The sequence below is a fragment of the Podarcis bocagei genome (assembly GCF_964188305.1).
Source record: "Podarcis bocagei genome assembly, chromosome: 5".
Lineage (NCBI taxonomy): Eukaryota > Metazoa > Chordata > Lepidosauria > Squamata > Lacertidae > Podarcis > Podarcis bocagei.
The window spans coordinates 52,484,879-52,510,696 of NC_138129.1; the positions used below are offsets into that span (position 1 = coordinate 52,484,879).

The 25,818-nt window shown below is 40.1% G+C and overlaps 1 protein-coding gene across 9 annotated transcripts in view; it reads left to right on the forward strand.

Moving 5' to 3' along the window:
- ST3GAL3 (ST3 beta-galactoside alpha-2,3-sialyltransferase 3) overlaps positions 1-25,818 on the forward strand; it is a 183,425-nt gene that overhangs the window by 71,049 nt on the left and 86,558 nt on the right. For all 9 annotated transcript variants that reach the window (XR_014008460.1, XM_081195244.1, XM_081195245.1 and 6 more), the window contains one exon: positions 3,495-3,587. Coding sequence is in view for 8 of the 9 variants with exons in the window: in XM_081195244.1 (XP_081051370.1) it covers positions 3,495-3,587 (93 nt within the window). In the remaining variant the exon portion in view is untranslated. The remainder of the gene's footprint in view (positions 1-3,494; positions 3,588-25,818) is intronic.

Genomic DNA, 25,818 nt, shown 5'->3' on the forward strand with positions numbered 1-25,818 from the left:
ATTCTCATGTTGCCACCCTTTGGACCTCTCATTTAGGCGGAACATGAAGAAGGGTCTCAGGTGATGATTGCAGTGTTTAGGTCAGTTCATATGGGGTGAGGCAGTCTTGACCCATTAAAACTTTATAGATCAAAGCCAGCACTTTGAATTGGGCCCAGAAACAGTCTGGCTGCAGTCCGACCAGGATTGATATTATGTGCACAAACCATCTTGCCCCGGTGAGCAACCTGGTTGTCAACACTGTCCCACTTAAACAGGATAGCCATAGCTGTCAAGTGTCCCTCATTTGAATGGACAGTCCCTTATTCCAGCGCCATGTTCCGCTGCTGTCCCTTATTGATGGATGTCCCTTAAATGTCCCTTAAATGATGTCCCTTAAATTTCAAAGGAAGCAGCTCCTCTCCCTCCCTCCCTGCTGGCCAGGGAGGAGGGAGGCTCCAACTGTGTTGCTTGGCTGTGTTGCTCACCCAATAAGAAGTCTAAGAACAACTGGGGGGTGGAGCTTGCATGCCTTGTGTGTGGCTAGTTAATGCAGGCTGAGGGGTTTTTTGAATGCTGGACGCCATTTTGTTGCACGTGCTGCTGCAAACTTTGCAGTGCAAAGCCAGGCCGGGGAGCCATCTTAAGTTGAGGCTGCATAGGCCTTCTGGTGCATGTGATTCAGATTCTATTCAGTTGAACCTCTGGTTACAAAGTTGGTTGGTCAGTGTTGTTGAAGCTACCAGCATGAGTTTGACCAGACTGCAGGAGGACAGGAATACTGGAGTGCCTGGAACAGGTGAGGCTGCAGGTCCCTTATTTTGGCTGCTGGTCCCTTATTTGCAAGGCTGCTGGCCCCTTATTTTCAAATCTGTAAGTTGACAGCTATGAGGATAGCTGAAAAAGTCTCCAGTCCTAGTACATGAGACTGCATAGCTGATAAGATTTCAAAACAATTCAGTATTGTATTTAGCATTTCTTCTGCTTTAGGGAGCTAGAAGGTATCAAAGGTTCTATTCAAAAAGGAAGAACACTTAGAGAAGTTTATCTGTTGACAAGGCAAATAGAATCAGGGTGTAAGTATAGCAAAGAATCAAAGTGTTAGGAATCACTAGGTTGTTCTTATCTTTAGTTATTGTAATCTGCATTGTACTGTTGTGGTGCCATTTACAATTGACAGTGGTAATACTGTACTGTAAATGTTTTAATTAATGTCATAAGATGCTAGTGTACCTTTTTTTACATTAATGTAAAATATTAGTGTACATGGTTTGGAATCCATGGCTGGGTTTTGGCTCTTTGTGAGGATCTGTCTGAAATATCCTTCCTTTGGCACCTTGATATATGACTGTCCCGGTTGCATAATGCCTTCAAGGTGCTGTGGGGAAGCAGTCTTTTCCTTCCTCTGCGGCGTTTTCTCTGATGTGGTTCAGGTTATTAGCTATATGTATTACGTAAGTTTTCAAAGCTGGCTGTGAATGTCTTTGTGATAGTTTAATAAAGATTGAGATCTGTAGTGGTTAATAGGGCTAGACAAATAAATACTCCCAGATAAAGAGAACAGTGCTTGAAAAACTATGAAAGACTGACCCAAGTATATCTACAGAATGGGGTATGAGTAGTGCTAAGCAAATGGAGCTGGCAGCTGTGGATGGGTTGCAAGCCTAGCCTTGCTTGTGGCACTTTGGAACACAAACCTTTACTACATTTGAAAAAGTTTAATAAGTTTGTCTCTGACTTCAATGACTTTGGGAGTAATTGTGGGTTTTATGGTACATGAGCACATATGTTCCTAGTATGGCACCAGCAAGTCATTACTAGTCAAGAAAGGATTTACTCAAGGATATTAATCCTTTTTAGGATCCGTACAGAATATACTTTGGCATTTTGAATTTATTTTTTTAGAAAACTTTATGGACAGGCTAGGGGAATACATCTTTATGCATTGTGCTAGATATTTCGTGTCAGTGCAGACATTTTGAATGGATAATAGGACATGGTGTTAATGGCTTTTTTTTCTTTGTTGGTTTTAGGTCCTCAAATAGAAGGATATTCCCAGTTGTATGGGCTTTAAATAATGAAAGCACATAACATAATGGTTGTATCCAGTGGTGACTTTTCACTTGTACCCCACTCACATAAGGCAGAGAACCCAATTTCCTCCCAAAATCTGAATTTCTATTGTACACTGATGCTCCCCACTCTGTTATTTCTGGAATATTTGTATTATAGATAGGACACTATCCAGGGCAAAATCTAAAATAAAAATTTAACTTCAGTTCTATTCGCTACCTATATATGCCATTCAGTATTGTCTTGAACAATGAAAATGTCTGTCGTGTATAGATTCTGCTAAGACTTCCTCAAAGAATGACCTCTCTCTTGAATAGTGCTGCTTCCTGCACATGCAGTCAGGCTTTGCACTGCATTTGGGGAAAAGTTATGCTGTGATACCTTAGCTGGCCTTCAGCTTTATTAAAGATGGTGGTTTAAATATTTATACAGGTTGAGATGGAGCAGATATAATCAGAAGGGCAGTTGCCGTGGTAACTGTGATCCTGAGAGATTGCTTTGCTTTCTTACTACTTTAAATCTTAAGAAAGAAAGAAACCTATGATTTGTTAATTTGTGTTGGTTTTGATAACTCAGGATCAGGTTTAAATCCAAACCTATCCAAAGGTATAGAGTGGCTCCAACTGCTTCGCTGAAAGAACAACCATTTTACAAAAGGTATATAAGTAACAGGTTACAATTATTATGTGGCCAATATTCTTTTTGTATTTGTCAATGAAACCTTGAAAGGAGAGGAATTATGGCAGAAATTAATGCCCCCAATAGCTACAATTATAAAGGTTGTCATATGTAGCCCCTAAGAGTTAAGTATGGTAACTTGGGAGTTTTTGGTGATAAAATGGCAGACACAAAATCCAGTTTGTTTGACTCACATAGCAAGTGGCTGTTTAAAAGTACTTTATTCTCCTCAGGCTTAGCAGAAACATTAGCTGCTCAACCACAATGCTTTTTCTTAGAATGTAAAGACATATCCATTGATTGTGAGAGAGGACGAGCAATTAGAAAATGAACTTGGGAAACAATGTTGCGCCTGTGATAGAGAAATGTCAACTGCCTCCATTCCCACACTGCCTGGTAGAAATTTGTGGTAATTTGGTTAGACTTGCTCTGCAAATAGTAACTTCACAAGGCATGTAGATCTGTCATGCAACAGAAAAATAGTCTGACAAGAGATTCTTTGTTGCTACTTACCTCCATCTTTTTTTTGGAAAGTTCAAGTTTAAAATAGCATATGAAATCCCTTTCTTTACCTTTCTTGGTGTCTAAAGTCCTATAATGGCTGGGAACATATTAGGTGCTCAATGCTATCACATTCTTACTTGTTTAATATTGCTTCCCCCCTGTTGCTGCTCTTAACTATTTGAGGAAAAACAATTGATAAAAGGTGACACAGCTGACATTTCTTATACAGGATTAGCTTGATTCTTTTTCTTTCTTCACAGGTCTCCAGAACTAGCATCAAAGTATGCTAACATCTCAGAGGGGGTTTGCAAGCCTGGATATGCATCTGCACTCATGACTGCCATCTTCCCAAAGTAAGTTACCTGTGCCTTCAGGTTTGTGCATTACAGACCTTTACTCCTACAATAATATTTTCCCCTGTTTGTGGTACGATGATGATGACGATGATTAAGGTAGTATCGTAATTTAGAGATTTGGGGGACTATATTCTTAGTTATTTATAAATTATCAGGGACGTATGTTACAGTAACATAAAATAAGCTAGTTTTGTGAAGCCATAATCAAAGCCACTTAACACATTTTGAAAGATTTAAAACATCATCTCCTCATGTCATTAAAAGTTACTACCTAATTTATGGGCAAAATCAACATATTTCATAATCTAAAACTGTACCTTGAAACAGGAGGACAAACAGTACTGATTAATTCCAAAATATAAATTTCACTGGTCATACATTCATAATTTCTTATCATATTTGCCATCCTTTACAGCATTTAATAATATGCAACTGTGTCAGAATATTCATGTATTGTTTCTCTTCCTTTCCCATTTCCCTTTTTTATGCATTCCATCTTTTTAGATTGCCTAGAATTGCACTGATAAAGATAGGTTGATTTGTGCCCACAAGACTGACCCTCCCAGCAGGCAGAGTGAGGGAACTGCCCCAAGTACCTAATTTGTAGGTGTTATGAAAGGCTAGTTACTTACCGTAATCTTTTTTGTATGCTAACTGCTAGTGAAGGGGAGATGTGCTTGTGGGTACCAAATGACTTTGAATTGAAGAGGAGCTACCTTGTCCACCATCCAGTCCATTTTAGGTTCTTAGAAGCATATATGATTCTTCACTTGATTTTGCAGTCATCAAGTAGTGTGTGTGTGTGTGTGTGTGTGTGTGTGTGTGTGTGTGTGTGTTGCCTTGCTTATAAAGAAAGTTGTTTCTTGGATAAAAATAGAACCATGTTATAGTATGATGACGCTGGCGATTCTCAAATATATGTGTATATCTGACAGCATGCAAGAGATTTCAGGAGCTGAAAGGCAGAAACCAGTATTCACTGTTTGGCTTTAAATGGCTTGTTGCTGTGTCCTTGTTCATTGAAAAGATCATTCTAAATTGGAGGCCTTTGCTCATCTGAGAGTTGGATTGCTGAATAGCTTTTGACCTTTCTTCGGGAAGAGGGGTCTGGCTTTCCACATTTAATACAAGGGCCTCCAGTCCTATGGAATATGCCTGTGGTATACAGTACACAATGCAACAAAGCCCTTCCTAACCCTGAGGATTTTCTGCTCACAAACAAGCTGCAGTTATGTACCAGTGTACAAGCCCTGCTTGCCTGCCTGCCTGCCTGCCTGCCTGCCTGCCTGCCATTTTGTAGTTCACAGTTGTGTGGAAATAACAAAGAGCATTCGCATCATAAGTCAAGAGCTTCTGGTTTCCTGTTTTAAAAGGAGACAAAACATGTATAACTCATTATGAAGTTGTTCCAGTAGCATTTCTCAGTGTACATGTGGATTTATTGAGAGATGAATTCAACAAAGTATGGGTAATGTTGGGTTTTATAATGTGACTTCAGGACTATATTCACTGTGTATCAGCAGTGAATAATGTACAGATGTGTAGGGTCAAAAGATGGTGGTCACTTTTATATCCAGTTTTGAGTATAATTCAGTAAAATGTAATCTGGTTGCTATGAAAAGGGGCTCTGGAGTTCTGTGCTAAAAAATTATATTCTGCTGTTAGGGTACACTAGACAGACTTTGAAAATGTGTGTCCAGTTGCCTGATGTGCATGGGAGATTGCAGAGTGAAATCCTGCTGGCAGTATGTGTCTGCTTTGCTGCAGTGTTAGAAACTGAGATATGAAAGCTAGGAGCTAAACGTAGGTTATGGGTGCAACAATGGAATGTCTAGACACACTTCTTTTATAACAAGAATACAAAGGTGAAAATGAATGAACTGCAGCTAAAATATTTTGTTTGTTTTTCACATGGTCTAGTCCCTGCAGGGTATTATGATATATTCCCTTAAAGGATGAGCAGCGTCTACTAGCATTTGGGTTTGAGCTTTCAGAAAGGAAATCAATAGAGTAGCCACTTAGGGGTCAGTTCATATTTTCATGAGGCATTATAAGATACTTGCTTGATTGCAGGTGCCACTTCTGAGAGGTGGATGTTGCAGAATATTCTGGGAGACTGAATTTTTGAGGGCATGTTTTACACAAGATGAAACTTGCCTTGTACATTCCATGGACACTAAGGAGAGACGTAGTTTTGCCTTATCCGTATATTGCTTATTCCTCTTGATGGATATGGGACAGTCTGGCACAATGGTCATTGGAGCCTCTCTGTTGTCTTACTTAGGAGTGAGAGTAGGCAGGGACACCAGGAGCCGCCCCCTGTCATGTCCCCTCATTATTCTCCCTCTGTACTTAGTTACCTGTTCAGTTTTCAGGTTTGCTAAGATACTGTTAGGTTGGCAGATGCTTGGAGAATGACATTGCTCAGGCACAGATGTGCCAGTTTGGCCCTGTGACTGTGGGTACCAAGGGTTGTGGATGCCATGCAGCGTGCATGGCCCTGCCATAGACCTTGTGGATGCCCGGGCCCTTCATGGGGAATTTTGTAGGTGCTCAGATAACCAGGGCCCCAGGGAGTTGGTACCTATGTTCAGGCATACTTTGCAGGGAGCCCATCTTTCCAGAAGAAGACCAAAATGGAGAAAGGCCCTTTTTGTCTGCACATTGCCTCACATCCATATATGGCAAAGTTCCTGTTTCTCAACTATAGATGCTGTAAGCCTGCTGCAATCTGGCTGTGACGTTTGTTCTTGATGATAGTTCAGTATGTGTTGGAAAAGACAAATGATGCTGAAATTTGTCATGGTGGGGCCTTAGTTCTGGGGGAGCTAATTTATGGTGAGCAATTATTTTAATTATTGCATTTTGGAAACTTCCATATGTATTAGGTATCACATTTAAATTATAACCTGGAACATTTCAAAATGATATATATGAAATGTTTCTGTGTTTCTTCACACTTTGGTTTTCATTATGTGCCCGTGGCAGCTTCACAAAATGTGATCTCTTTTCCTTCAGTTCAGTTTCAGCAAGTATCTTTTTTTTTTTAAAGCGTGAGGTGACAGGCTTGTTGCTTTAAAGCCCCAGTTAAGTTCAAAGGCTCCAGTTGTCCTTGCAAATTAACTCAACTCCTCTCCACTGAGATAGCAGTCTCTGCTGTAGATATTAATTCTTTCAGTTAATATAAAATGTTCAGCTTAATACTATCACCTATTTTACCAAAGCCTTAGTAATTTTAAAAGGGAGTGAGGGTGTGTCCATTCATGAATTAGTCTGTTTTGACAGTTTTATACTGATTATGTTGCATAGTAATCTTCCTTGCATGACCCTTGCTCCCTCCCCCCCCCCCCTTGTGATTCTAGGACTCATTTTCTGCTTTTTCTGCTTTTCTACCTTCTGCAGTATAGAAGGATTTAATTAACAGTGATCCCCCCTCTAGTAATTAGTGCACGGTATCCTTATTTGATGACTATACTAGTGAGAGAGCCAAGGAATATGAAATACTCTCTTTTCCAGGTTGATGAATTAGTGAAGATTTACAGTTTTACTGGCTGAGAATTTCTGGTTCTCAAAAAAGGGAAAACAGACACAGTACCTGTTTATATCAGCCAACTAATGCTTAAAATGCTAGAAAAATACTTTTGAGTACTCTTCATTAGGATGATAAACAACCACTGATATTAATGATCATGGTGTTGTTTTATCTAGTTTTTACTCAGCGGTGCTGGCAGACTATTTAATACCAAGCTAGAGAAAATAATGGAAGCATACCGGTACATTTAACTAGTAGACAAATAATTCATGTTGTTAAGGGTTCACGTTTGCACAAGTCAAACTCTGACTTAGCAATGAAGTTTACTGGAAAGTATGACCCAGTCACATTGACACACTCACAGCACACAAATGACATATCCCTGCATTTGCATGACTATTACATGAGAACGCACCCAACAACTACCATCTAGATCTTATCTATCTCCCTAGACTGAAACATAAAAATCATGGGAAGCAAAAATCTGAGACTTTTATTATTCAGACCATAGAGACAGATGTGTTCTGTGATTTGATGGCAGTTAGGGACTGATCCTGTGTTTTAAAAAAGAAAGTTATGCACATTCAATCTAGTCAATCAGAGTAGCACAGACCACTGCTGAAGAATGACTTAAATATAGCCAGGAAGAGGATAAAGGAAATTCGGGGTGGGGTAAAAACAATAGCAGCTATTGCAGGTACCGAGTAGATCATGGATTCATTATTTTTTCCTTCTGTAATAAGAGCATAAGAAAAATGATATTGGGTCCGGCCAAAGGCCTATCTAGTCCTGTTCTCACAATGGCCAACCAGATGCTTATGGGAAGACTGAAAACAAGATTTGAGTACAATAGTGCTCTCCTCACTTATGATTCCCAGCAATTGTTATTCAGAGGTACACTTTCTCTAACATATTAATAGCCATGAATTTGTCTAATACACTTTAATAGCCATGTAATCATCAGCAACCATCATCACGTCTTCAGCTTCTGGTTTATTGAACATCACCACCATGAGTCCTAAATATTGATGCAGTTGAAAAGACATGAATCGCTTTTGCTATTGAGAGAGACTTTGTGTTATTATCTGCTGCACACTTGCAATAGTTCCTCAATCATTTTCTCTCCCCCTCTCCAAATAATAAGTTAATTAGTTGGGCTGGAATTAAGCATTGCTCTAATATGATTTTTCCATCAGTACATGCATTTCTGCTTGCCTGGTGGAATGATCTCCCCTCTCTTCCCCCTGTGCTTTCTTCTGGAGGTTCTCTTGACCCCCCAGAGCCGGTGTGGAGGAGGGAACCTCTATTGCTCTAACTCCTACTGGTGCAACTATTGAATTGAATCGAATCTGGCCCTAAATAAAACAAACCATCTTTCAAGTTGATTAGCCCAGCCTAGATTAATGAGTGGCAGATTGCTTTACTCCTCATAACTTTTTATCATGCTGAAGTGTTGAGGCTGCTGTTGCCACAAAACAATGTGGGTGGGCAAACGAAGAATCATCCTCCCTGCTCCATCCTCCATCCTCCCCACTCTGTGCCAAAGAGGCCTGGTGAGCCCAGTTCTGCTGCTGCCTACAAGCAAAAGTAAGTGGGTGGACAGGCTAGGAAGAGGAAGCCCAGACAAATGGAGAATGTCTTCCATTTTCCATCCACTGCCACTTCCTCACAGAATACCCCCCCTTATCTGATTAAGAACCAAAATAGAAGGTAGGACATCCAGTCAGAAGTCAATGGCAGAAGCAAGCGTGCTTGCATTAAAAGAGGTGAGCAAGTCCAAACAAAGTAATGAGGGACTGCTTGCAGTGGAAGGGAGAAAAGAAGTCCCTTCTCTCTTGTTTGAAATTAAGGGACTTTCCATGGGCGCCAGAGGGAAGTCGATGGACACACTTGTGCCTGTGGTTGCCACAGTGGCACTCCCTCTCCAGCCAATTAGACCTCCTCCCAAGCATCTTACTTTCCATTTTGACTTGCCTTTTTACACAGCACTCAGAACCTATTAAGCAGTTGGAAAGCTATGATTCTAGCCATACACACTGGAAAATGCTTATAACGCAAATTAATGGAATCTATTATTTTGTTCAGTATTGGGGTGTAAATGGAGTGTTTTTTAGTATAAATATTACAAACTCTATGAATAGGTGCAGGACATCTAATATCTGGAGAGAGTTGTTTACAGGTTGCAGTTGGGAGGCTTCTTATGCTAAGCTCTCTGGAGATTGAACGATGCTTTTTCTCTGAAAATGTTACAGCGTTTGGATATGGATGTTCTCAGAAGTGCCTACTATGGGCTTTGTTTAGTCTGGAGAGCATATACCACAGCAGAAACCATTAAGAGAGTCTCCAGTTTTATTGGGCTTTCCACTGACACTTGTGGTCATAACTGAGAAATTTGCAAATAACAGTGACAGAAGGCTGATGGCTACCTTAGACTGAAGTCATAACTTGGAATGGAATTTTCTCGGCTCCTGAGCCATTGTCTCCTTGTACTGAAGTTTAATACAGGCACATTTCCTCCCTTTTCTGTGCTTAATGCTACTTAATCTCTGTGTTCAGTCAAACTAATCACATTAAATCCCCAGATGAAAGATGCAATTATAACTGGACATGTTCAAAATATGTTCTGTTGTGTTATGGTAAATGGAAGTTCAGAGCACCACAAAATTCCATGCTGCTATTCTAAAGTGTTGTGAACTGCTTACCAACATTTCATCACGCCCAGTTTATTCCTTGTTCCTAGGTTTTCCATAATTATTTTGTGATTTCAAACGAGGCCTGCAAAGAGTTTGCCCGAGGCTTGAGTCGGGAGTCTTGTGTATGACAGCGTAAGACCAGCAAGCCCCTAGCAATACCCCCACCCCACCCTGGCCAGCTTAGCCCTCTAAGGCCTGGGGCTACCCCCCCCCCCGGCTTGGGCCTGTGTCAAACTGTTCCTGAAAAGACTAGGAAACTTGACAAGGAAAAGACAGCAATTCTATGAACATTTACCTGAGAGCTAGTCCCATTGAATACAGTAAATATTCACATGGTGCAAGCAGGTATTGACTGATTAATAGAACAGATAGCACCGCGTTACACAAACCAGGTCATTTTTTTTACAATCTGTTTTGTCAATCTTGTGCTAGGAGTAAGATTCATACACATAATCTCAGTAATAGTGTTCATGCCCATATTACAGAAAGAGGGCTGAGCCTGAGGGTAATGGCTTGCTTAAGGGCTCAGTGAATTCAAAACTCAGGTGAGATTTAAATTTCCTGGGTATTAAGCCATTATTTTGAACAGCAACTTCTACCCAACATCTAAAGACATGGTTATACTCACTTGAAGAGTGATCATGCCCTGTAGTTTACATCACTTGTGCAATACCATGCTTTGTTTGTGAGAGTGATGAACATAACTGGAGACAAGGCCATGATCAGCAGAACTGATAAAAATAGCACAAAATATACTCAGAGGGGAATCTGCCTGTTTATTTCTAGTGCTTGGACTTTTGCCTAGTGGTGAGAGTATCTAGACAATAAAACTGCTAGGTTTGTTCAGCACATTTCCATGTTAGTTCCAGAGAAAGAGAGAGAAAATTAGGCAAAGTGTTCAACTCTTTTTGTGGAATACAGAGGGGTCTTGGATTTGTGGCTTATTTTGACACCGATCAGTTTTAATTAGAATGGAGGGGAAAGATAGCTATTATCTGTAAGAAAAGACTATAAAAATCTACATTCATATCAGAAAATGTTGCTTTGCATATAGCTGAAGTGTTTAGCTGCTCTTCTAAGAAAGAGATGTTCTTAGAATCCCAGACTTGGAAGTCTGTACCTGTAATTTGACTTTCCATTGCAGAGACTTGAAATGTTGCATTTAGTTATTTAAAATATTTATATCCTGCCTTTTGTGGCTAACAGGTTTGCTTGTTTCTTTTTACTTTTACATAAGTATCAGTTAATAGAAATAAATTCAAATAACAACCTAAAATTCTAAATTCAAATAAACAATTCTAAATTATAAAAGGAGATACCTATCCGTAAAATAGTAGTGCCAGTAAAAACAGCACAATAGACACTCAAATCTTAGGAGAAATTCTCTTAGCATGGCACCTCAAGATCAACAAAGCAAGCACCAAGCATGTATCTGTGGGGGGAGCATTCCAACAAGTAGTACACCACTACATTTCGGCCAATCTAGCAGTTTGAAAGCACACCAGTGCAAGTAGATAAATAGGTACCGCTGCAACGGGAAGGTAAATGGCATTTCCATGCGCTCTGGTTTCCATCACAGTATTCTGTTGTGCCAGAAGTGATTTAGTTATGCTGGCCACATGACCCGGAAAGCTGTCTCTGAACAAACGCTGGCTCCCTCAGCCTGAAATGAGATGAGCACCACACCCCAAAGTCACCTTTGACTGTACTTAACCGTCCAGGGGTCCTTTACTTTTTCCTTTACCTTACACCACTACAAAAGGCCCATTATTTGGTCGCTCCCCCTATAACCTCTGAATGCAAAGGTACCTGAAATACCTAGTTGGTGTTCTTTGTCTTGGGAAACAGTGGGAGAGTGTGCCTTTGGAGGTTAAGTCTAACTGTTGGAAGGTTACAGCACCTGCTGTGGCTGTAGAGACTGATACCGGACGGGCATGTTTTGTTGCAGCTGGGGCAGATGAAGGTGTCTGGTGCTGGTACTGCTGCAGATGCACCATGGCATCATTCCTCCTCTATGCTATGGATGTACAACCTGACTGTCTCTAGGCACTGTGGTTGTTTGTCAGCCTTCATGTCACATTTGCATGCATCTTTGTAATGCAAGGTTGGTCTGCCAATTGACCTGGTGCCTTAAGCCACATCCTCAGGACCTCTGAATATCATCTGGAAAAGTGGGCAGGTTCATATGGGAACAAAGGGTGGTATTCACCTAACCAGCCCTGTCAGTGGAAGCCTTTGCAATGACTTCTGCTTGCACTAAGGAGCTTCCTCCATCTCTGAACTCCATGCCTCCAGAATTGACTTGGGAGGGTTCTGGAAAACCTCCATAACAGAGTGTTTTGGGGGGGGGCAAGGGGGAATTGTTGCATCTGGCAATGCTTGCACAGATGGAAGCATTAGTAGAGCATAATGTTGAATTCCACCTAGTCCTTTTTGCAGTGAATATGAATTCATTTCCTACTGTAACTATCCAAAACGTTGTGATTCTAATGATCTCATATCTATTTCAGTAATTATGACTTGATTTTGAAATCCAGTTTCTTGTTGTATATAATGGTTTTTCCTGTAACACAGGTGAAGGAATATTTCACAGTGATGGAATATTAAGTAATGAAAGCTTTCTAGGATGAAGAATATCAGGTAAATGAGAAGAAATGCTTCTAGAGATCTCCAGAGGGGGGATGAAATATAAGAGTTTCTGTTTTTTATGAGTTGTAAAACTACAAGGGGAGAAATCCCAGGTAACACAAACAGATAATACAAATTGCTGGTGATAGCAAAGACAAAAGTCTAGAGGTTTGGGTCGTCTTTGGGTTTGTGATAATGAAAAAAAAATAGTACCAGGTGAATTATCTACTTACAGTGTACAAATGAATAACAGTGAATGATGTTGGGATATTGTTTTCACAATGTGGTGTACATGCCTTTGGAGAGTATGCAGTATAAAGTGCCGACAGCGTTGTTTTGTCCCTTAGTCTGAAGTTTAAGATAATGCCTTAGAACCTAGTGTAAGGCAAGAGTTGGCTTGAGTCATGGTTTGTTTTGTTGGCTCTGTACCCTGCTGTTCCCAAGAACTTTTTTGAATTTATCTGGGGAAAGGCCACATAGATTAATATGCTCTGATGAAGAGAGACATTCTAAGGAGAATAGCAGCTGGTTGAATGTTATATTTTCAGAACAATTGATTTGATTGAATTGATTTATTATACTTCTGTGCTGCTTTTCATTCAAATGACTCCTAAAGCAGCTTATAAACAATAAATAAGAATAGCATGATGGAACATAATAGAATATCACAAATACAGCATAAATCATATAGAATAATTAACAAATCATCTGTGAAATCAATACAGCGTTATTAACAACATTAACAAAATAGCCAAAAAATAAACTAAGCACTGTTAAATTCATATGCACACTCCCCACACCCCCATGACTCATAATTGTTCACTGTTCAGCTCATTAAAATACACATCCACATAATGCCCGTGGCAGCAACTCCCTTCTGAAGGTTTTTCAGGCTGGAGGTGGGGCAGCACAGCTGAAACCAGCCACCCCCTAATGACAAACAGTCTCTCTTCCCTCACAGTTCTTACTCTGGAAACAGCTCCCTTATGAGAGCTCCTAGGGCTGTAGGGTGGGGCAAAGCAGGTGGAAAAAGCCATTACCTGCTGGCCATTGGCCAACAGAAAGCAGTCCGTGGAAAAACCAATTTGTTCTGATACAGCGCTAAACTGGGTTTTCCTAGGGGAAGGTGGTGGGGCAAATGGAAGTGTGGATGAGCCCTCAGATGTGTTTATAGCTCCCTGACCAAAGGAGCTCTTCATTATCTCACTAATGCCTCTGATCCCAAACTTCTTCAGAAGATATGAAGGAAACATGTGGTGATCATCCCAGCAACACCTCAGTGACCTGGTAGCAGTTCATGTAATTTTTTTAAATTAAGACTGTTCATTATATTATTGCATTCTTATGGTTAGTGAATACTCAATGTGTACTCCATAAAGCAGAGCTGACCACTGCAGATTTGAGCAGAGGGAAAACATAATTTCACTCTTTTTCCTTTCTTGCATTCAGCTCTCCTAGCAGACTTGTGTTTACCCATTAATCTCCACCCAAAGACTTTTATTTCATTGTGCTCACTGATCCTGTAATTTCATATGATGTAAGGCTGATATACATTTCAAAATAATTGTATTTGCAGGATGGGCTTAAGCTTTAAAGTAACACATTTTTTCCTTTGATATTTGCTTTCTCCTTCTAGTCTAGGTTCAGCAACAGTATAAAAAGTATGGGGAAAACTTATAAGTAAAGAATAGCAGAAGCAGGATACTTCCCTGGTTAGAGAAGCTGGCTTACCTGTTCATTGAGTTTTATTGTTCCAAAATCCCTGCCTGTGAAGATTTTTAATCTAGGAGAATTGGGGAAAGTTCTGACTGGTCCGACTGCTGTTGCATTCCAGCTTAAATGACTACATGTGTCTAATTTTGATTTCCTTCTAAATCATTAGGGACATTGCTCCTCTAAACCTCTACTTGATGCAGTTGAAATTGGATGCCTTGCCTGTCAACAGAAATGTAGTCCGTTAATAGTGTTGAATTTATTTGTTTTAATTAAATGACTATTAAAATCATGAAAGAGGCCTTGTGTTTGGGAGAGAGTGTTTCACATCCTATAAACACATTGCAAACTCTTCCCAGAAGTGGTAGAGAGCTGATATGTATGCAAGGCCATGAGAGACTTCAGAGCTGCCTTCTGCACATGTGTGCTCTGAACTTTGTCCCACTGCTTGCTGCACAAAAGCAACCTATTCTTTTCTGTTCTTACATTGCAGCCCAAGTACTTTGGACAGCGACCTTTATGTTTCTCTTAACCTTTGTTTGAAGTGTGTGTGTGTGTGTGTGTGTGAAATTTGTCCTTTAGATTTCAGGTGGGTTTAGGTTTAGGTTTAGTGCTGACAAATACCCTGAGAAGAGTACTGAAAGCTGGTGCAGCTGTTTTCTCTTGCAACGTAGTGTAGTTTAGTCTCCCTGGCTTCCCATTCAGCTTCTGTTCAAATGTTATGAAGAATTTTTTCCCTGTTTCTTGGACAGAGGGTAGATAGATTCTTTTCTACATCCTTAAAGTGACCTAGCAATCTGGCACATCAGAACAGGTCTGGCAGATTATTTGCTCTTGATTTATGTTCAACAGTCTATGTGTGGATTAGGCTACTATAGTGAAGTGCTAGACTATTTTTGTTTTTATTTTATTTTGTTTTATTATAATTGTCTGAAGCAGTCAAGGACTGAATATGTTCTAGTTGACAGAAAAGGTGTCTAATTTCTAGGAAACCTACAGGTCCTGGAGAAGAGTGGTAGAACTTTTCAGCCAACTTTTGTTTAGAAAGAATCTACATCTTCACAAGAGATGAAATACTGTTTGTAAAATTGGGCTCTTGCTCCCTCTGTGCTATTTTTGCTCCCCAGGGAAGCTTGGACTGTGATTGGAACTACACATTACCACATACCAGATCAAATAGTCTGATTTCCACACATTTCCAGGAAAGAAAAGCTTTTTTATGTGAGCACAAGGTTTAAGCACAGGATTCAGTGTACACTGGAATAAATCTGTAGCTCACTTCCGATGATCTGCTCTTGATTGTTCTCATGGATCTATGTGTTTGCAGCTATGAAATCCTTCATAACCTCCTTGGTAAAACATTGGTTTGATGAGATAGATTTGGGACTTATTAGTGAATACGCAAGGTATGGACTACTTATGTCCAGATCAGTCTGTAATTGCAATGTGTGTGTAATTGTAATGTACCCTGGTGTGTGTTGTGTGTATATTCATAGGTGTATGGAAAAGACCAGTAAAATGCTATCAATGCTGTATTCTTAATTCAGCTGTATGGTTCCTTTCCAAATAAGTCATTAACTTCTGTTAAGCTATTGCCTTCATGAAGCAAAGTTATTCCTTGTCTTGGTAACCTGCTTGCCCCACTGAATTGAATTAGCCAGTTTTTCCCATCAAAATTAATTGCTCTCGGTTTATTATAGAGATTGTTTGCCCTTTTCCAAGGACTGTTTGTTCCCAACAGTGTGTTTTAGGATCTGTTTGTATATGCTGGAAGCCTTTTCAGCTTATTTTTTTGAAGGTCACCTTGGGTTCAGAAAAGTTTAGAGTGGTAGCAGCTAAAATAGACTCAAGTAAATTCAATAAGATACAGAAAGTGGTTGATCTGTAGAATTCTTTCCTCTCTCCAGATTTCATTGCCAAAATATGTTTAAATTGACAAATGATGCAGCCAATCTCTTAGGAGATGCATTTTCAATCCCCCCTCGTTCTGTTGCTTTCTTGATGCATACTGCCATGTCAATGGTTTTACAGAGCTTAATGAGTGATATGAGTGGTGCTGTTAGCTTTCCAGCGTCCCTGTAAAAAAAAAAAATGTAGCATATTTTATAGAGTTGGTCATTTGAAAGAGGTGACATCCTTCGTAGTGTTTTGTTTTGAAATCTTTAAGATAATATTTAATTTTCTATTCATAATGTTCCTTTGAATGTATACTTTATATTTGACTTTCTTCAGTAAAGTTTTATTCCAGATTGTTTTATTTTATGTTTTAATGTAGGTTGTAAACCACTTTTATATTTTTTCCTTAAAATTAGAAAGAAGTATAGAAATGAAAATAGTAATAATAATTTTGCTCACTGCCCAAATCTGTATTCTCTGCTGACTAAAATAAATACAGTGGTACCTCGGGTTAAGAACTTAATTCGTTCTGGAGGTCCGTTCTTAACCTGAAACTGTTCGTAACCTGAGGTACCCGAGGTGCTATTTCTGGGTTATCGGAGTCTGTAACCTGAAGCGTCTGTAACCTGAGGTACCACTGTAGTTGGTTCATAAGTATAGATAATTTGAGGCAATTAGTTCTGATGTAGTGTCTAGATAATCACTTTAACAATTGGAAGAAGTTTGTGGAGTAAAAGCATAAGTGGAGGACTCGTGGGGAGGAACTTAGTGTTGTGCTATCATGATCATTAGCTCAAGAATTTCTGCTTGACAGATGGAACGATCTCCTCTTTCCTTTTCCCACACACTGTTCAGGGAGTTCTCCTGACTCCCCAGAGCCAATTTGGGGGAGGGAAAGCCCCATTGTGCTAGTGGGACTCATTGTGCTGGCTCCCTCTAACACAACCATTTAGTTGAATCCAGTGCTTGATTTTTATTAAAAAATAAATAGTTCATTTCCTGCATTTCTTGACCTTATCTCACCATGCTGCTACACCGTTTCTCTCACCACAATGTGGCACACATTAGGAAGGCTCATGAAACTCTGAGCCCCTGGTTTTCTTCCCCTACCTCGAGGTACTTGCTTCAGAGCATAGGCAGGATAACAGCTGAGTGTAGATGGAGGAGGAAAGCAAAGTAAAAACATGTTGGTGGAGTTAATCTAGTGTATTTACAAATGGTGTAGTGCAAACTGTCCAGATTCCCGTGAATCTACGTAAGTACTGTGTGTTTCATTCCATGATGACTCAGATCTTTCAGGGACAGGTCTGTTTTGATGCTTGGGGTAATTCCCAATCTTTGAGAGTGCTCAGCTTGGGTTAATGGGATGCTGATCAATTTGACACACTAGTCTTCCAAGTTACACCAGGACCAGATAATAAATGCAGCACTGCAAATGAAGTCAAATTACATAGACAGTCACAGGACTCGATCAGACATATAAACAAGAGCCAGTTGGTGCCTCCCAAAAGTAAACTTCTTACAACTTCATATCTGAATGCCAAATTCTGAGGATGGGCAAGCTGAGGGGGTCTGTTACTCACATTTCCTTCTTTTAAGCTTTCAGAAGTATTTGGCTGGCAGCTTTTGGAAACAGTACTGGACTGAATGGGGACAGTGACTTGACCAACACCAAGCCACGCCTTTGACATTCCTTTGCAGCTACAACACAGCATCCATTTTATAGAAGGCAAAACAGTGAGGCTCAGAAGCAAATAAATTGCATAATACCACATATTGAGCATAAGGCATAGGTAGAGTCTCTGTGACAAATGACAGAACTCCAAAAATAATGTCCTTTTCTAAAAATTACCACTCCTAACTCAACATTTGCTGCAGTGCCATGATCTGAAGTGCACCACCCCATCCTCAACTTTCTTTGTAGAATCAAATGAAAAAACAAAAAAACTTAGAATAATGAATGGCTGTCAACTCTTATCAACAGCTATTTGTAATGATAGCTAACTTGAACTTCTGTGTTCCTGTATGTTTTACTGGATAGTCACATCAAAGTGGTATGGGCTGTAGCCAATATTATTATTAGTTGTACTCTATGTAGATCTGTTAAAATGAATGGACATGACTAACTTAGGCCCATTAATTCTAGTGGGTCTGTGTTGGATACAAATCTGTATCTCAAAAATGAAGGACATAGCATCTTTGCCACAATATGATAAACTTTTATTTTGTAATCTTTCTTATTGTGTGTACACTATATATTTAAAGCATATTATTTCCCCCAAACAATCACAGTGCTAAGAATGCTGGGAATTGTTTGTTAGATGTACAGTATGGATTCCCTCACCCTTCCTATGTTTCTGTGGCTTGAGCATGTAGCTGTGTCTACAACTTTGCTATGTTGCATTGTTTACTCTGGATGCGTAAACATTATACAGCAATGAGCTTGATAATTATCTCAGAACTATAGTTTGATGTCCTTCCATCTTAAACAATTCTGGAATGTACCTTGGAAATGCCAGAAATAGGCTTTGGCTTCACTAAGTCTCCATAATGCAATCAAACAGGCAATAAATAGCAAGTACGTGGCAAGGAAATCTAACCCTTATGCATTCTGCACTGTCTTGTACAGTTTTCAAAAGAATTCAGTAAGGAAAAAATCCAATTGATCAGATTTGCTTTGCAGGGGATATTTTGGAACAGTCTTCATTTGGGACAGGTATTTTAGGACTGATTCTGTATAACTTTTTTCATTCATGGAGAAATACATGTGAAGAGTATTATGCTGGAATGCAAAATACTCATACTTCTTGCATTCGGATTTAACATTTTTCACATGTGTTCCTCTGTGTATTTCCACATGTGTTCCTCTGTGTATTTCACCTTATGTACCTAAGATGTGCCTCAAGAGGGAAATAAACTGATGTTTTAAAATAAAAGATATAACCATAGAAAAATGAACAATCGTAGGAAATCTTAAAATTGGAAACAAGAAGTAACTGATGCAATAAAATATTAAAAGTAAATTATGCAACAGGACTGAGTAAACCGAAACAGTCTATACCTGTGTTAATTTACAATATTGTTTATTGATGAGGACTTTTCCATATACACAGTTGAGGCTTGTGTACATGTTTATATAAAAATTCTGTAAACCTATGTATACTGCAAAGATTCTATTTAACTTGGCGGTTACTTTTTCATATAGATGCAAAGGGTCGTTTTTTTAAGAGAGAGAGAGAGAGAGAGAGAGAGAGAGAGAGAGAGAGAGAGAGAGAGAGCATGCGAAGGCAGGCAGCAAGGGAAGTGGCAGTTGGCATGCTGAGCATAGAGGAAGGCTTCCAGACCACTAATGTGCGATGGCACCTGCAGGATTCGGCTCCATTCCTGAAAAAAAGTTAAAGGTAAAATCCTCTCACATAGAGTAGTATGGAGTGAGAACTATCCCTAGTCTTACACTGGGCTCTCAGAGCTCCTTGAGGAAACATTGACCAAAAGGGGTAGTAGCAAGGAACATAGAACACTGGTAAGAGACTTGTTCCTATTGGCTGTTTGGGTCCAGTGAAGATGACTTGCCTGATTCATATACACCTGGATTTCAGATCTTCTGCTCAGCCTTAGACTCACTTACGGCTGGCACTCAGCAGACACCCCTGAGGCAGCATCCCTGTGGGCACCCCAACCATCTTGCCATCTCCACCACTGGTGGGGAAAGGACACTGGCATTGGCACCAGCTTCCAACAAGATCTCTCATGATCTTGCCAGAAGTCTGCGCTGCCACCACACAACCTAGGTAAGTGATATTTTCACAGGGGCAGCGTGTCCCATTTCACCTCAAACTCAACCCTACCTTCTACCCCTATCCAGGACACCATCATACACAATTAGCCAAAAACATTAAGCTGTTATGCAGATCAGTGGTGTGACTGCATTTGGGCTTGATGGGCCATTGACCTGATCCAGCAGGCTGTTTTTATATTCCTATGATGATAAACTTTTGAAAGAGAAATTTCTTTTCAGTATTAATTATGTAATGCTGTGATGTCACTTTTCTTGTATTTGTTTCTTTATAAGAACATAAGCAGTCTGCCATGACTCACTTTATTCGGCAATGGGAATATTGTCATGGGGAAGAGAAAGAGCTTTTACCACATAATCACTCATTTTAATTCTTTATATTTGCCTTGTGCACAGAACTACAAGTGAAACTCCATTAAGCTAGGATTTTAATGGGTATTTGCAGGAACTAAAAATATTTGTGGAACATTAAAACTGTTGTTATTCTAAGGTTATAGTGTCCTATCTTGGTTGCCATCTCAATGTGTCAGTGAGAAGATTATCTCTCCCTGAAGAAACACAGTATGTATCTTTGTGTGTGCTGAAAAAGAATGAGAGAGAATAATAATTGTTTTTGTAAAGGTCAGAACTGTGTCTTCTGAGTATTCCTGGGTTCCACATCAAAAGAAAGGACATCCTTTTCATGTTTCTCTCAAGATAAAAAATGAATACTGCACAGAAAACCTCCATGTTGAGATAAATGTTTTATGATTGTAACGCAGAAACTTCCATTTTGAAGTAATTCACAATAATAATCTTGGTCAGGAGCATATAATATAATAACATGGCTACATGAGTATCCTGTCAGATGTCCAGTAGAATAAAATCCCCATATATGTTTTCTGTTAGAAGGTGCTGGTGGCTGGTGGGGTAGGAAGAATGTTTGGGGGTCTCACCTGGTTATGTTTCAGCAAACACCATCTCTTTAATATCCTTGAAAATTGCTTACTGCATGTGTCTTGTCATTTCTGTAGAGGATAATTTCCTCTTTGAAAGAGCTTCTTCATTTGTTGCATCCCTAGGCATCTTAGCTTTACTTCAGCTGTAGGTCCTAATTAAGCTTGCCGCATCTAGGCTTAAACCACCCACACCTAACCATCACGTGATGTCATATGGCATCAGGCTCAGGAGAGATAAACCTGCAGGACCTGTGTACCAGCAACTTGCTTGTTGAATTGTAGTCTGGTGTCTGAACTGGGCCAAAGAGAGGATTTTGGAACTGCTGAAGATTCTCAGGCAAGCTGGAATGAAACCTAGTTGGATCTTTGCAGAGCATCTTGAGCTAAGCCTGATACCCAGATATAGTACTGGCAGTAACAGTAAAGGTTCATCACTGCTGCTTTTATTGTTCACCTGTTCCTCATCAAAACTCGGGTTCTGTTCTCAGGCAATATTTTAATATGCACTTTACTGCCTGTCAAATGTGTTAGCTTTGTACTCCATTCTTATAAGTTTGCCAATGCATCTGAATCACAAATGCCCACCTTTGCTATTCTAGTGCTCCTTCTTCCAACTCCCAAGGTCTTCTATTCCTTCTGCCATCCCAGTGCTGTTCTGCTACATACCTCAGCCTTGGCATGCAGCACCCTGGGCTATTTTAAACTGATGTCCTCTTTAGAAGAAACAGTTCCTCCTTATGAGATGGAATTCTGGTGTAAGCTTGTTTATGTGTCTCAGAAGTTGCTTCTGTTAGAACTGGAAGATGTTGAGCTATATAAAGGTAGATCCCGGGTGCTTTGCAGCTGTTGTGAAGCAGAAAAGTGACTCATAAAGTAAATAGATTAAAAAACTGTTAGTTCTTTTTCCCACCTCAACTCTAGTAGAACTGAAGGGCTCAACGTAAACAGCAATAGCTTTCTACAATATTAGAGGTCAGTGAAGCAACTGTGCCAAATTGTTCAGAACTTTTTGTACAGAATAAAGTCTTTTGTGGACAGATTAAAGAAACCAATATTGTTTCTGTTATGCGGATACCAGATGGAGGTGTGTGCAGATGCACATATCTCTTGTGCAAGGATAAACAGTCTCAGGGCTGGAGGCCACATCTGTTCTGCTAAGGTTTCTCTACCATCCTGTGTAGACCTTCATTGCTGCGTCGTGACTCACCCATGAGTAGGTCATTTCAGGGAGAAGGAGGTGGGGGGAGCTTTTCTAGAAGAAAAGCCTCAGTGGACCAGATATTGTTTATCGTCCACTGCAGCTGTAGTGCATTCATTCACAAGCTCTTTCACCTAGTATCAATTTATTACTTGGAATTAATCAGGGAGAATTTGGGCACATAATAATAATATTAATAACAGGTTTTACTAGGAAATGAAGGTTAAGCCTCTCTTACTTCCCAAACTTTCTATGTATCATATTTTTGTACTAGAAAATACAAGCAGGAGATGGATAAATGAAGTGCCTGAACAAGGCCCTTCAGCATACTCCATTGAACTAAGTCACTCCTCAGTTAACAGATGCTGCTTTGGCACCCTGGAGCCTTAGACTGGCTCCACAGCTGCCAACCCCCTCCCCTTCTATGTTCAGGACTTGCTTGCGTGCCAGCCTGTTGACAGCTGCTGGACATTATCTGCTGCAGTTTCCTTACCAACACTGGTTCCCACGCTGACTGCAGATGGAGAGGATTCAGCCATGTGATCAACTGTCATTCGTAATTGCCTGAATTCCTTATTTCTCTGTAAAATGTGTGCTCTTTTAAAAGCTGCAGATTAAGAGTACATCTATTTTACATTTGGAAAACCTTGGCCTGTTCTTACAGGTTTAGAGTGGTGGGAGATGTCTTTACAGAGTGACTGAGAGAGGAGATACTACTATTTGTCAAGTACAACATTGTGGATACTGACAGTTCTGTTGTGGAAAACAAGCACTTCCTTGAATTTCCATCCCAGGGTACTTTGGTAGAATTCTTCTTTAGGATGACACAAAACACACAGCTTGTCATTTCCCAGCCCCTTCAGAAAGATAAAATTACTAATACTTGGGTTGTGGCTGAACTAGAATAAGTTTATTGGCCAGTTTTTATTATTGTTGGTGGTGTTCTGAATTACTCTAGCTTTATTTTTAAATAGCCTAGTCCTAGTAAAGCAGAGTAAATATTAGTAACTTTGTCACCCTGTATGATGACGTCTGTCAGCAAAGAGACAAGGGAAGTGTGTTCTTTTTAATTCTCTGTGGTCTGTCAGCTGCTTTCTGCACCATAGAGTACAATATTCTTCTGCAATGTGTTATATGTGAGGCTGTCTTTGAAGACAGTGATTTGTATTCAGAGGCATTCTGATTCTGTAGGTAGCATATAGCCATCATGATTAGTAGCCACTGATAGTAGCTTCATCTTCTGTAAATTTATTGAGTCTTCTTTAAAGCCACTTAAGGCTACAATCCTAATCTAAATTAAATTCAGTGGGTCTTGCTTTTGCGCTGTATGAAGAAATACTTCTTTTTGTCTGCCCTGAATCTCCCACCATTCAGGTTCAATATATGATCCCAGGTTCCAGTAACTACAACAGAAGTAGAAAAACTTACATTTTCCCACACCATGCATCATTATAAACTTCTGTTCTATCTCCCACACTCATCTTTCCCCATAGAGGAGTTGCTTAGTCCCCTGATCATTTAGGTTGCCTTTCCTTCTGACCGGAACTGCATACAGTATTCCAAGTGGTGTCCCACCATAGATATCTAGAAAAGCATTACAGTTTTGGCAATTCCTCCCACCCCCCGTCCTCAGCAGCTGCTGCACACGGGGTCTGTGTTTCATTGAGCAATCTACCAAGACGCCAGGAATCCTTTCCTAGTCAATCACCACCAGCTCAGACCCCCATCAGTTTATATGTAGTTAGGATTTTTTGCCCCAATTTGCATCAATTTACACATACATTGAACTGTGTTTTCCATTTATCCATTTTGGAGAGATCTTTGAGCTTCTTCATTATGGTCCACATTACTTTAACCAGTTAAATGATCAAACATAGTTTAAAGGTGATCATACAGCATGCTGGTGCACACTACTGAAATCACGGGTGCTTTGCTCCTTTCCCACTCATGCTTCTGTTGAACAGCAGCACATTGGGGCTCCACCCTGTTCAGGGCCGGATTCAGGTTGGATGAGGCCCTAAGCTACTGAAGGTAATGGGGCCCTTTATATGTCCAGCTGTTCTTTGCTACATGTTGCGATGCAATCAGTCCATGCAGAATGTAGGCACCCTATATATAGAAATGAGCAAACCAGTGATATTTTAGGGGGCAGGCTAGCAGGCGGGACCCATTACTTACATCATAGGAGCCTACACAACACAAAACACTATTGTTGTGTGTAGGTTTTATTTTATTTGTTTTTTATCTTATATTTTGGAAATGTACATCCAGGTTTTTTCCTTTAATTTTTTTTGGGGGCCCCCAAGAGAGTGGGACCCTAAGCTATAGCTTGTTTAGCTTATACGTAAATCCAGCACTGAGGTCCCTGTGTTAGACCTCAACATCCAGACTCAAGAGAGGAGTTGCATGCCTTTAGCTGTGTCCTTGATAATGTGCTTTCCCCTTTCTCACAATGAACCTGGTGGTAAGGTCAAACATTGTTAGTTCATGGAGAGCTGTCTCTTTCACTTGTAGTTCTGGAATTTGTTCTTTTCTGGGGAAAGTTAGTTCTGAAGGGGAATCATCCTAGGATCACTGAGTGGAACAGAGGACCATAGCACAGAGAGGGCTGTCTTAGTTCTAGAAGAGATTTAAGAGGTCCTTTAAGGGTCTGTCATCAAGCTGTGGGGCCAGGCAATGGGTAGCAGAAGAAGGTCTGTAGAAGAGTGGCAAGACCCCATAAGGGTGGCACCAGCATTTTAATATTCCTCCTGGGTGACAAAACTGCCTAAGGCTGACTCTGGGTGCTTGAAATAGAATTTTAAAGCTGTCACAGTGGGAAATATGATTTAAGCAATTCCCACTATTTAGCTTACTTTAAACTGCTGGAATGCAACAAGGTCAGGAGATGGAACTGCTGGCACACCACTCCTGTCTGTTACATTTATTTGGAATGTTGGTGTTAATGATGGTGCTGAAAGCATTCATGGCACTGAAGAATTGAGAGAGAGGGGAGTCTGGAACATGACTAGAAGCTGAAGAGTTTAAAATAAATTGTCTTGGAATAGGGAGGTGTGTTTCCAGTAGAAACTCTAGGAGAATTGCTCGGGGAAGCAGATATGTATGACACACACAAACATACACACAATGAGCATAAGAATCAAACTCTGTTGTGTTCTTAAAGTCACTTGGAAATATCTAAAGCAGGGATAGCCCATGTGGCACCCTCCAGATGTTAGACTACACTTCAAGCATGCCTGATGATCAGGAATGATGGGAGTTGTAGTCCAACAGCATTTGGAGGACAGCACATTGGCTATCCCTGTGAAACGGGATGAAGTTGCTGGGCAGACTGCTGAAACTTCAGGGATGAGAATGAAGCCCAGAGGTGGGAGTTACACACACTGCATCATACTTCTGAATAACCACAACTTAATTGATTTAATAGTAGTTGGGAAAGAGAACTTAGATCTACAGGGGACATTTGTCCAAGACTGTTTTGGTTAGGTGTTTCATGACTAGATCTAAAAGCTGAAGGCTTTCTGCAGTGTGAAGGAAAATGTAACTAGCCTTTAAGATGAAACTTAGCTGTGTCCTCAAGCATGATAATACCCTTAAAAACCTTGTATTGAAACTGTCTTGGATCCCAGAAGAAATGTGAAATAGATTCTCCAAATTAACAAACAAAACCTGAATGGTTCCAGGTCTTTATTGTTGCATTTCTGCTCCCACTTCTGTGTTTTCTGGTATCTGTGCATGAATTTAGAGAAAGTCTTTGTGGGTTAGGTAATCTTTTATGCACATGATCACAAGTTTTTCAGTTGCTAAGAAGTAATGTGAAGTGAACCATAGCAG